This window comes from Branchiostoma belcheri, unplaced genomic scaffold (genome assembly GCF_001625305.1).
Source record: "Branchiostoma belcheri isolate BF01 breed outbred unplaced genomic scaffold, Haploidv18h27 scaffold207, whole genome shotgun sequence".
NCBI classification, from domain to species: Eukaryota; Metazoa; Chordata; class Leptocardii; order Amphioxiformes; family Branchiostomatidae; genus Branchiostoma; species Branchiostoma belcheri.
This window is the reverse complement of record NW_017803569.1, coordinates 31936-45181: the sequence shown is the minus strand read 5'-3', so window position 1 is coordinate 45181 and position 13246 is coordinate 31936. Positions and strand designations below refer to the sequence as shown.

Here is a 13246-nt window from a genome sequence, read left to right as displayed (position 1 = left end):
ACTGTTCTTTTCATTTACCTCTTTCACAGTGACCAGTGTATGCAAACTTCCATTGTGTTCCAAAAGTAAACTTTACAGCAGGGATAAAACTCCTGAATTGCAAAGAGTTTAACAAATAAAATAATTATACTTGTCTCCATAGAGCCACAGTGTTGAATCCAGATGGCCAAGCTCTAACTGAGTACATGAGCACCACCATGCTGATGATACCATCATTGCAGGCCAGACAAGACCAGGAGAGAGTGAGCACTGGGACTAAGTTTGCTCTGGCCCAGTGGATTAAATGTATATCTGAAGGGAAGCGTGGGGATGGGAAACAAAGCCATAGTAACATTTGATGAAGTGGATGGGGTAATATCTACTATTATATGATAATAAATTCATTAACGTACATTATCAAAAGAAAATTTTAGACACTAATAGATTAGTAGGTATTTTATATATATCATTGACAACAGATCACAGGAACTTTTCTAATATCATGATATCAAATTACACATAATTTTTTATTCTTCTTTGACATATTTTGTGGCCCAAAAAACATGCATATGTACACACATGGTTTTGAATACAGTGTATTTTCTGTAAGGCCATGTTGATTTGATTATATGGATGACATCCACGCGCGCATGAATTTTTGGCCGTGTCCAAAAAAAAAAACGTTTCCAACCACACTGTAAATTGTACAAAACAGTTGCAAAATGAGCAAATATATACCGAAAGTTGCAAAAAAAAATATTTGAAAACGATTCCAACGTCGTAGAATGCCATACCATGTGTCATTTGTTCGACCTTCATAACAACGTAGATTTCATGACAGCAACTTTTTTTTTTTGGCAAAACTTTTTTTTATTCGCGCGCTCGCATCAGTTTTGGGGTTCCCAGAGGATGTCGTCCATATAATCAAATCAACATACTTGTAGGGGACCTTCCCGTTGTGAGTGGTTCAAGCCTTACAGTCTGGTCTCAGGGTTGACATCTTTGAAGAGGTGATAGTCACCTGTTATGTCAATCCTTCCACAAATGTGGTAAATCGTCATTAAAAAAATAAAAATAAAAAATGGCCTAATTCTGTGGACCTGTCCTTGGTGCTGATATGTGACTCAACCACAACATTGCCAGGAATAGCTTTACAAAAACAATGCTATCAGATAAAATGAGAGGTTATGAACTGACTCCTTTTTTGGAATATTTTCTAACCTTTAGGCCACACCAATTTAATTTGTTGGTTCTCGGATTTTTCAGGAAAAATATGAAGCGACAGGGCGAAAAAAAATAAAAATAAAAACAGATCTAGGCATCCTAATATAGCCCCAAATGCTACGATAGGAGGTATGAAGTCAACACAAAAGGCTGGTTCAAAATTTAAACGATGAATTTTGAACTTCTAATGATACCACTGCATTGAAAGATGGAATAACTGTAACGACTAGGAAGAAAAGGACTGTTTTCAACTGTTCAGGGCAAAATATGAGTATTTTGCAGTTGATTCTGAAATTTTTTTTTTTTTTGCAAATCAGGAAAAAATGAAGAGGCGAATCCGAGAACCAACAAATTAAATTGGTGTGGCCTTAGCCACACTCCTTTGATCGTATGGATGAGATCTGTGTGTACATCAATTCTTGCTAGTTGTCAAAAAGAAACTGCGTTCTGAAACAGGGCAACATACCTCCAAAAATAACAAATAACAAGTTATACATGTACATGTAGTCAGTTTGATACAAATTACTAGTATGAAATATACTAGTATTATACATATTTCATAATTTGTATCAAACCTACCTATTGCTGGAGGGACAAGAATAAAAGATTGTTTTAATTTTTTGGTATAGCTTGATCTGTGTGTTCAGATATTTTGACAACATTTACGCTCAATTAGATTTCAGACTTCAAACATCTTTTGTTTGCAAAATTGTTGGACATCAAATTTACATGATGTATGCTATGTTTATGTTCACCTTTACTTAGTAGTAACTTACATGTTTCACAAGTGTGAAATTTCTATAATTCGTCCAAAAGAAATAGTAGCATTACTTATGCAAATAAGGCCCTAATTTTTATAGTTAGTTTCAAAAAGGTAACGGTAAGTAACTTTTCAAACTCTTGAACTGTTCAAATTACAGTTAAATGAAACATATCCTTGGGGATAAGTCACAATATTTTGAAAACCGGCCATGGAGACTTCATTTGGTTACAGTTGTTAGGAGGCAAAACTGTGACGTTTTCCTGGTGCCCCGTTTCTGTTATAAACGGCCAGTCCTTCTACATCTGCTTGTAGATTGTGATAACACGATGTACTATGCCGACGTACTTTTCAACATGGCGGACATCCAGGTTACGTTGTGCGATGGGAAAGTAAACAATACAGACAGGTGTTTTTTTCTGCGTCATATCCACCATGTAACAACATACATGCCAGGGACAACTCGCGTCTGTGCTGTTAAAGTCATTAAATCATAAAATATTCACTACAATTCTGTTGTAAACAAATTCACTGGCCAGTACAAAAATGATAATCGTCGATAATTTCAGAACGGCCTTTAGAAAGTATAAGAGAAATAGATTTGCTTGTGTTATTGGAAAGCAAGAGGATGACGTGAAAGTATTAAATGATCTGTCCCTATCTTTGGCACTGACTACACAATAGGGCATAGGACTGTAACAAGCTTGTAGCTAAAATGATTGTTAGATCTAAGATGGCGGGCTGTTATTTTGCTCTGCTACTGTTGGCGGCCAATGTCTGCTGGACTTTGGAAGATGGAACGTTCACGAAAACTCTACGAATGCCGGGCGCTACCCCAGAGCATGTGAGTTGTACCACGGTGCAATATATTTGCAACATATTGATTAATGACTTGTTTTCTATAACGTTGTTACGATTCGTGTTGCAAACTAAACCTGGTCACAACTAGATGTTCGATATGTTTTCTCTTCTTGCTAGATCAAGCCAAATACTGGAGGAAAACTTGCAGTTTATTGCACATTCTTGCATTATATTCGTATGATATAAACCTTGGTTATTTCAGTACTAGTACTGCATGCAGGACTATATATTGTGCAGGCTAGCCAATATGATATAAATGTGCAACATTACGTTGAATGGCTTTCTACCCAAAACAGAATGACATTAACGTGGATTTCTAAAGGCACACGTTTGTGGTTTATTCCAGCCCGAAGCGCTGATATGCCATGCTGTTAAGATGGAGGACGACCCCACGTATATCGGTAAGATACTAGTAGCCTATGGGTCACAGGAAGAGGAAGTATTATGTAATATGAATTGAATGAAGCAAGGAGCTTGACAATGTATGGAGCCTTGAATTAAGGTATCACAAAATTCCCAATGACTACGGGTTCTGTCTATTCAGTTCATATGTGATTGAAAATAAATGTCACTTATATTGTAGGAGGAGACAAGCCTTACAGTGCATGTGCAAATAGACAGATAAATTTGAGAAAGTCTACTAAAAAAAACTGAGGTGGACGGGATAATTAACCTGTACGTATTGATACGCCAAAGTCACTGATAAAAAAAGGTAGTGAATGCTACCTGAAACATCTGACCGTTTTCAAAATCATATCCTGTTGCATGTGTAACCTATGTGTTTTATTACCTGTATGTTTAACCTTCGTCGGCGTGTATGTATCGACATACTCATATTCGTTTAATTATCGTGTTAAAATCATAATTTCCTTTTGCGTATCAATAGTTGTAGACTATCTTGTGAAATTCGCTATGGTTTTGTAGCGCCAATAGAGCATTGTATTTTAAGTACGTTGAAAGTGCACAGAGACGATGGATGAACATGATGCTGCTTTCTTGATTTCTATGATTTTTTGCCGATAGTTGGGTACGAGCCGCATGCGTCCGGAGAGATCGCCCATCACATGATGCTGTACGGGTGTGAGGAGCCGGGGAGTACTGACGAGATGTGGTAGGATTATATTGTAGAAATACTGAAAATTACAAAGTAGTCCTTCTATGCTCTGTCTTCCATTGCATTACTGTCGTTGGTTCAATTTCAAACCTTTAAAGGCATTCAATGTACTTTCACGGCGGAAATACAAAAATATTCTGTTCGATATTGACATTTGCTGACATTTCTTAGCACATTTTCATCATCATTGAAGCATTTGAAATAGTCCCAAAACAAGCTACGTGAGGAATCCCTTTTTTTACCACCAACAAATAGCTAGAACTAGCCAGCACGAAACAAGTAACCGTTCTTTATTTTCAGCGACATCGTATTTTGCCTCACAGAAGTCTGACGATTTCTTGTTTGATTTTTCAGGAACTGTGAGGAGACCCGGGGAGGCGGGCGGGTGTGTGCGGACGGGGAGGGGCAGGACTCCCGCCAGGTGGTGTACGCCTGGGCCCTGGACGCTCCGGCACTCTACATGCCGGAAGGTATTACTTCGTACATACAAACATTAGTTACTACTAAGTACGAAATACCAGCTCAGAAGAGAACAAGAAGCAGTCACGCCTTCAAATATCAGAGCTATCAACCAAGGATGTGTTTAAAAATTCGTATTAATTTTCCAAGAACCATCGTAGAGTGGAACTAGCTCGCTGTTACCAATTACAGTTGGGTCATCATCACTAGATAACTTTTAAAAATTCCCGTAGTTAGACGTTCAAAGATTTGGTGTAACAGGTCATTCGGGGAAGTATATCCAGCTGCCGTCGCGCCGCGTGCCTGCGAATCTTATGTGTTACGCCGAAGGGCGGTTATACTGAATATATTACAGACACATATCATATATACTATAGTGTATATTTTTATGATACATAATGGCTAGCGACTAGTGAGATTTAGTCCGTTCGTATCTATCTTTGAAAAAGAGAAAATTTTATATCGGGTTACATTGGATTGCACGTTTGGCACCAACGAACAATAATTAGTTATGATTGATGGAGTAATGCCAACCCTCAGAAGTCCGCCGGGGACCCATATTGGGTTATTGAGGCATAATCTCAAGAATGTTTTGAACAGCGGAATATCTGAGGTCTGCATACCTCAGGGATTACGACTTCATGCATTGGTAGATATCTTCAAATTCACGTTTTTTTATGTGGTGGTCTTATGACAGTTGACGTTATTAGAAGAACACTAGATCTGCAGCATGTCACATGTACTTGTTTTCTGTCCTTCATACTTGTCGTCTGTACCGTATTGTTTTAGACGTCGGCTTCCGAGTTGGCGGGACAACACGGATCAAGTATATCGTACTGCAGCTGCACTACAAGAACAAGCTGCCAGGTGACCATTAAACAAGTGTTTATACTAGTAATGTCTAACATTACTGTAATGTCCAACATTACTGGGTGATTTTTTCTGCCAAACACCGTACCAGGCAATCGCATGTACGAAATATTGAAATAATATGCATTATGTACTACATATGCTGAACCTGTGCTGATTTTATGCGTTGTCTATGAATGCTCTAAGGTCATTTTCACTTTTTATGATTATATAATTATGTACATGTATTAACCCCCTAGCGGGAACCAATGACAACTCTGGAGTCACACTGCACATGCAAAGGAAACAGTGAGTAGTGTTCACCATGACTGTTCTGCGTCTAGGTGAAAATCCTGCATTAGGATTGCTTTTGTCTTTAGTGTAGAAATGACATGGGGAAATGATGCATTATATTATTCTCATGTTAAAATAAAGAGTTCCAAACTAACACTTGTATGTGAGTCATAAAGAAAGAGTTGATGTCCCGACCGTATGTGTAATATGTGACGTAATGCCTGCGCTATTCACGTTGACTGGCCAATGGCATCACGAAATGATAATTAGTATCTAATACAGGCTCCTGATTGGTTAGTCACATCTGGTCGTATGATAATATGTTGTGTGTTTTATCTTCAATCGATTTTTCTTTCAGACCGAAATTCCAGGCTGGGTTTTACGTGCTTGGCACATGGGGATCCATACCTCCACACGTCTATACTTGTTAAGGTTCTTGAATCGTTCGTAGCAAAATGGGTTCTCCTTGATGTCACAAAAGTCCTCGATCCTAATCAGTTTGGCAGCCGAAAAGGCATGTCAACTGTTCATTACTTGACTACCATGACGAATTTTTTATTCCTTAACGCTGAAACGCCAAACAATATACAGACCATCTTGTTAACCGACTTCAGCAAAGCCTTTGATAGGATTAATCACACAAAATTGATAAATAAGATGTTGGAATGTGGGATACGTACGTCGGTTATGCCTTGGCTTTGCAATTTCATTTCCAACCGTTCGCAGTGTGTCCGATATCATGGTAAAACCTCACAATGGAAAACTATCTCATCTGGAGTCCCGCAAGGTACGAAATTAGGTCCCATTCTGTTTTTGATTTATGTAAATGATGCTCTCCAAGTCAACAGTTTAAATCGATACAAATATGTCGACGACCTCTCTGTTNCTGTTTTTGATTTATGTAAATGATGCTCTCCAAGTCAACAGTTTAAATCGATACAAATATGTCGACGACCTCTCTGTTTGTGAAAGTAGACTTCTCTATGAACCCAGCCTTATCCAACCATCTCTTGATCAATTAAATGTCTGGGCTTCCAAAAATGACATGACATTGAATGCTGACAAATGTAAATTAATGATGATTACCTTTATGCGAGATTGCCCCCCTCCCCAATTAATTTCCGTCAATGATAAGCCACTAGAATATACAGATGACGCATGTATTCTCGGCCTATGGCTATCCCACAATTTGAAATGGGACAAGCACGTTGAATCCATTATAAGCAAAGCTAGTTCCCGACTCTTCCTACTAAAGAAATTGAAACGTTTTGGGCTCCCTTCAAATGACCTAATCGATTTTTACCAAATGTATATACGCCCCATTCTTGAATATGCAGCACCCATCTGGACCTCCGGCATTACGGCCCTACAAACCAGGAAGATTGAACGCATTCAGAAACGTGCATTACGGATAACCCTTGGTCCTGAGTACACATGCTATAACGACGCCTTATCCAACCTAGGTCTCCCCTCCCTTGAAAAGAGGAGGGAGGACCTAAGTTTGAAATTTGCCAGATCCCTTTTTAACTCTCCCTTTAGACCCTGGCTCCCACCTTGCCGAGAGACGATCCATGTTAGAAAATGTAAACAGTTTAACCAGCTCCTTGCCCCCCTCCCGAGAACAAAGCGATACAAAAATAGCCCGATCCCCTATCTTACAAGTCTATTAAACAAATATGGCACATAGTAAATCTCCCATGACCGGCCCACCCAAGATCAGTTATCACGTAACATACTATATAATTAATAATTTTTACACTGATGATGTTGATATTGTAAATATTGTTAAGTTCATTTTACTCGCTTATATATGTTAAATGTGAAATACTCACTTGTCTAGTCGTGTATTTGTTAACTGTGCAATATTTGTTTCTTTGTTTTTAAACTAGCATATAATTCAGCACTACTTATTAGTTGCGCTGCAACATGCTAGCGATTGTACTCTTTTATCTTCGATCAATCAATAAACAATTATTAAATTAAGTAAGTTGGAATATCTTGGTGACGCCTCAGGGGCGGAAGCATCAATCTTGTTTTAATTCAATCGCCCCTTTTCAGAACAAGTTCATGCATACATTAACTACATTGAATAATCATGGCTTTTGCTATTCCAAGTCTTGAAAATCTTTTTTTTTTTTTGGTTACTTCAATAAACGAACGTGCGTTTGTGCTTGTTGCGGGGTATGTGCGAGCCGTAGCGAAGCATAAGCAACTCGGAAAAGCATGATATCGTATGCTTCACCTCTGATGGACAACAACAACGGGTATTCCTCATTGTTTTGTTTGACAGACTACCACATGGAGACCGCCTGTGAATATACGGATCCATCTCCCATGTATCCCATTGCCTACCGGACTCACTCGCACAGTCTGGGTACGTTTTATACGATTTGTACGCAAGGCAAAAATCCCACTATTCCTGACTATATCACAGACGACCAATTGGTTTGCATAGATGACCGTAAATCTATCCCTGTCGATCACCATAAATACTGTGTGTTTTTTGCGGGCACACCGATCCGTGTTTTGAGAACTATTGAAGCCCGATCATTTCCTGTAACTGACTACGCGTCTACCCTTTCGCACGTACAGACCACCTTCACGTTGTTATCTCTGCGACCGTCGCCATGTTGGTGTCCCAATTAACGTTTCAGTGAATGATGGCTCAAGCACTTTTAGACTTGATAATCTGACGCTCCCAAATAACATCTAATATCTACAGAGAAAACAATAACAAAACGAATACTTAAGAATTGCGACTAAACACAGAAAAGCTGTGTACGCTTTACCGACGAACCATTGAAAGGACGCCAACATGGTGGTCAAAAGCTGAAACGCTCTATATTTTCATCAGGGGTGGTTACGTCAGGCTATCGAATCCGCAACAACCAATGGACGGAGATTGGCCGGATGTCTCCCCAGAGGCCACAGGTATTTTCCATACTGTCTTTCTATCTATCTTACAGAACTTTATTAGGTCCAATGCCATACAATTGTATACCAACAATTTAGTTCGGGAACGTTTTCAATCTCGTGCGTCACTGGGAGACCATATCAAAATTCTGTGGACCAATCCTTTATTATGGGTTCACCACCACGAAGTGGTGGTGAACCCATATTGCTTTTTCTGATGTTTCTTCTTCTTCTTCTCCTTCTCCTGCCATTTTTTAAATGGATTCAGCTTCTTCATTTTAGGGCCTAAGGTCCTGAAATTTGGTATGGAGGTACAGTGGGCAAATACCCCTAGGCGTTTTTTAAATTTTTGTGATACAGGCTTTTAGAATGGTTTTATTTGAGTTTTTTGGCTGTGTTATAGCAAATGTATTACTGTGTTAGTGTGCCGTGTTTACCACGTCTGGGCATGAGTCATCACAATGGAATGCAGGGCATCAACCAATAGGCATGCAGCTTTCCTCTATACTTCTTGCTGATTGGCTGTTGGGATTTAACTTGATTAACACCTGCACAGAGCATTTCCATACTGACAGTATGTCTTTATTCAAGTGTTTTGGTAGGTATTTCAAGCTTTTCTGCTCCAGCATTGGAATGCGGGGCATGAACGTTTTTTTTTATTTTGAAAATCAACAGTTTGCATTATGCAATTAAAAATCCTAACCAATAAAGTAGGGAATAGCTATCCAACTGTTGTTTTAGTTGTATGTTACTTCATATTATAGTTATATCAATGTAAATCATTGTTTTCCCTTGTGTTTCTCATTCTTTCCCTGCCATGTCGTAAAATGTGGTGAACCCATCGCTGTATTTGCTCCAAAGCAAATATTGGCCTTTCTAGTCTTTATGGTTGTATCTACCACAGCTAGTGATCGCGTAGTATTGTGCCAGCGGTTGAAAGTCTCAATCACTCATCGTACATTTGACATTTTCCCCTCCAGATGTTTTATAACGCCACCACACCTGGGATGTCGGTACTGCAGGGTGATGTCCTGGTAAGCAAAATACTAGTATTCATCCAACTTTCTGTCACTTTTAACCAATCATTGGCGTCATGTGTACGTAAGGATTGGTCAAACGATTGGTCACTTGAATTCTGAGGAAGGACTGCAGTAGAATAGTCAAAAATTCGATGCGCAAACTCGAACGTTATACAACGTATTTGTCTTGAATGGTACTTACGCTTCTTCCCTTCTTGTTGTTATGATAATGATATGATCTTAAAGCCAGTCTGAATTACATTTGTCTTCTGGTGTACTGTGTAGGCCGCGCGTTGTACGATGACAAGTGACAGGGACACTGTGACAAAGATTGGGTAAGTTAAACAACGTTAGATTGGTAAATGTATAGTCCCCACAAACCTTGCCAAGGTTCCCCATACTTCTTCCCTAATGCTTAGGTTACATTTCCAAACCGGGGCCCGACCGGGCTGTCTGTATTAACAATCCACATCAAGAGTATATAGATATAGTGCCCATGATTATCATCAAAAACGTTTCTGTGTTTTGTTGTCTTTTATATCGTACTTTTCGTCCCCAAAAGCTGCCCGGCCGGGCCCCGGTTTGGAAATGTGACCTCAGCATAAACAAATAAAGTCAATGACCTGGACCAGACGTCTGTCACCATGGTAACTGATGCTGTGGCAGACACCATGTGGTGTTGAATTACAGGTGTGGTAGTACAGTTGTAGGGGCCAGTCACCATATAAATGAATAAGAATGTGTTTGACAAACAGCAGTATTGAGTTGGACTAGGCCATCATTATGCATTTGCTTGACAAATGTTACCTGTCTAGTCTGTTTTGTTATTGTACGCGTAGGGAGACCAATGCTGACGAGATGTGCAACTTCTACATCATGTACTACACCGGACGAACGGACGATCTCACCGTGCGGTGGTGTTTCCAAAATAACTACCATTGGGAGGAACATTTCTCCGGCATTCCCGACAAGGCAAGCTCATTGGACGGCATCCCGCCAGCTGATGATGACGTCATGGATCATCAGGTGCACCACCATGATTGATGCATTTCTGCTGTATACGCTAGGTGGCGTACCTGACTAATAAACTTGCATGTAACAAGTTTTGGAGTCATAGAAGCGTGTCGTTACTCCTAATAACGCGTCATAAAATGTATGCCGATCTATCCACGAAAAACGACTGAGTTGTCATTTTGATGCTTTAAGTTTAAAGTGGGTGTGTTAGAAGTGTTAACCTGAATAAGGGTGGCATTTTTTTAGTTATAACATATATAAGTTAATTAAGGGTGAGTTCATTAGCATAATTCGTGATGGAAAATTAAAATGAGATCCTAGCAAAAGGATTTTACTTTTATAGATACAATATATGTCATATATGTATATTCTTTCTGACACAAGTAGTTGTTTCAAATATCCAAGCATACCGTCGCTAGTACTGTTTGTGTCGATTTCCTAGTACACGTTTGTCAGAATTTCCGGCAAATTGTTTCTGAAGGCTTGGGTGGATTTAGTGACTTAACATACACAACACAAGAAATACGAGAATATGGTCACGGTACAATTTACAATTTAATGTGTAAAGTCTGTGACTGTACAAAGTGCAAAACTTGCAATATTACAAACAACATATTTGTCCCAAACATGTATGATAATTATACATCATGAATTTGCATGCAGTATCTTAAACTGCAATTGTTATAAGGTATGAAATATTATATTATACAGTGCAATTTTGATACATTCACATGAAGATACACCGTGTGAACTTGTATACAGTGTCTATACAGAAATTGTCTAGTCTATTATATAGCACAGTGTTGATTGCCATTGCTGTCCATAGTTGTTGTACGTGTTCATCAGTATTCTGCACAACCTGGTTTCCTTTTTCCTGGCATATGTCATTCTGTATCTTAATGCTCTATTATCTAGTCTGCTTCTACGATGGGAAGACTAGCGTTCTGTGTTTTCGGCCCTTCTGTGTTTCTATGAGTTATTTTTGTCCTTTCTTTACCCTGGCTAACAGATTTGCAGTATTTTGGAGTTGGCTGTTTTGGCGTCTTTTGGGCGCTTCCACTGGTAGCAGCACCGCCCTGTACGCTCATGGCAGTTACCGTAACAGTTGCAGGTTGTTCGCCCTGTGGGTTCACACGGTTTCCCCGTATCGCGGTGACAAGCGCCCGATGGATACTCGCAAGGTTCTCTCTGATTCCTTTCCTTAAGTCTGGTGTACGGACTATACCAGCGACGGGATTTATCGCAGAGTTCAGAGTTATGAGCACGGGGATGGCAACGGGAAGCGGACAGTTTTCTTTGTCGCCTACGCAAATGGGAACTACTACAAGAGATAAGAGCCATAGGATAATTGCTACCACCACGTGAATCATAACTGTTCTCGCCTTGTGCACACTTTTCTTAAATTTTCGGTCCGCCTCGGCTTGTCTGTCGTTGTTAGCCTGATCTTCCCCTGCCATATTTTGTCCCTGATTGTTTACTTGGACCCCTCCTGGCTGCCCAAGCCTTCTCTTTTGCCTTTGTTTGATAGCGATGTACACGCTGATATTTGTGAATAGCATGACAACGATACACAAGAGGGCTACGGCAACCAAAATCCCCATATAGGACTTGTGAAAGAAGTCGAAACAGTCCGCCACGGGCATGTCAAGACAGTTCCAACCCATAGCAGGCGAGAAAGTGAACAACGACAGAACAAGCCACGAAGAGACGATAGCTAAAGCTGCGTTACGTTTGGCAGTGTGAGCATGGGTGTGCAGGTATATAGGATGCCTCACGGCGACATAGCAGTTTGCAGACATTAAGGCTAGAGCCGATGCCGACATTACCTGACTATGCGTCATGAAAGTCACCGTAGTCATGACCCCGCGTATCGTGGCCAACTTCGCCGCTTGGATCATCAGTCCGATTCCGCCAAAAATGTCGGCCATGGCCAGATTTGACATGTAGAAGTAGAGCGGTTTGTGAAGTTCGTGTGTTACGAGAATTCCCCATATCACAAGAGCATTAGTGAAAATAGTGAAGATTCCTAGCAAGATGACGACGGGCGCTATTTCCAACCCATCCATGTTGTCCATTGAGCAGGCGGCTTCAGCTTGTTCAAGGGTGGTGGTCTTGTTCTGTACGTGCCACAGGACACACTGTACAGGATCGTTCCATCTCTCTTTTTCCGCGAAGACCAAGGGAAGGACAGAGCTATTGTTGTACATGTCTGATTTTTAGCGGTCCGACGTGTTCAGTGAAGAAGTAATTGATCAGAGGAGGGCTCGTGACGAGGTTATTTCTCTTCTCCCTCTAGCTCCTCTTCTTCTACTGTTCCTTTATTTCCTTATCTTTCTTTTTCCAGCTCTATTTTTCCTTCTTTTTAGTCACTATGCCTGAGTCTCAGCAGTGGGCGTCTGCGGTTTCCGAAAGAAGGGAAAAGACAGAGAAAGACTGCGTTACCGCGTCAGGTATCCATCTCTTTCTTCTCCTGTGTCTTCCGTAGCCTCCTCCTACGAACTCTCCTTCTTCTTAGTCACCTACTATATCAGGGCGCTCGGACGGCGAGTAGCGGTTCCAAGCCTGTGGTGCCGTCGCAACAGAGAGCTGAAGAAGACAAGTGTCTGAATGCAGCTGACTAGCTATCGCCCATCCCAACTGTCAATCAAAAGTAGCGGTTCAACCAATCAGAGAGCGGCTCAGACAAATTTTTGGCCATCCATGTTTCATGTTCGGACAGACGTGGGCGTGATTTACATGATTGGTCTATTGTATGAGACA

The 13246-nt window shown here is 40.4% G+C and overlaps 2 protein-coding genes across 2 annotated transcripts; one reads left to right on the top strand and one right to left on the bottom strand.

Annotated features, from left to right (window-relative positions):
* The first annotated feature begins 3173 nt into the window (after positions 1-3173).
* On the top strand, positions 3174-10577 carry LOC109469541 (peptidylglycine alpha-hydroxylating monooxygenase-like). Its single transcript, XM_019768072.1, has 12 exons — positions 3174-3225; positions 3848-3935; positions 4293-4408; positions 5187-5264; positions 5507-5555; positions 5899-5958; positions 7029-7035; positions 7833-7914; positions 8395-8471; positions 9434-9487; positions 9758-9807; positions 10312-10577. Exons 1-12 carry the CDS (start codon positions 3201-3203, stop codon positions 10514-10516), a joined length of 891 nt encoding a protein of 296 aa, XP_019623631.1. The 5' UTR covers positions 3174-3200; the 3' UTR covers positions 10517-10577.
* Positions 10578-11007: 430 nt separating this feature from the next.
* LOC109469543 (cannabinoid receptor 1-like) lies at positions 11008-12531 on the bottom strand. The gene is made up of 2 exons (XM_019768076.1): positions 11518-12531; positions 11008-11484 (listed from the first exon to the last, which is right to left on the bottom strand). The coding sequence occupies exons 1-2, from the start codon at positions 12427-12429 to the stop codon at positions 11398-11400; spliced, it is 999 nt and encodes a 332-aa protein (XP_019623635.1). The 5' UTR covers positions 12430-12531; the 3' UTR covers positions 11008-11397.
* Positions 12532-13246: the final 715 nt, after the last annotated feature.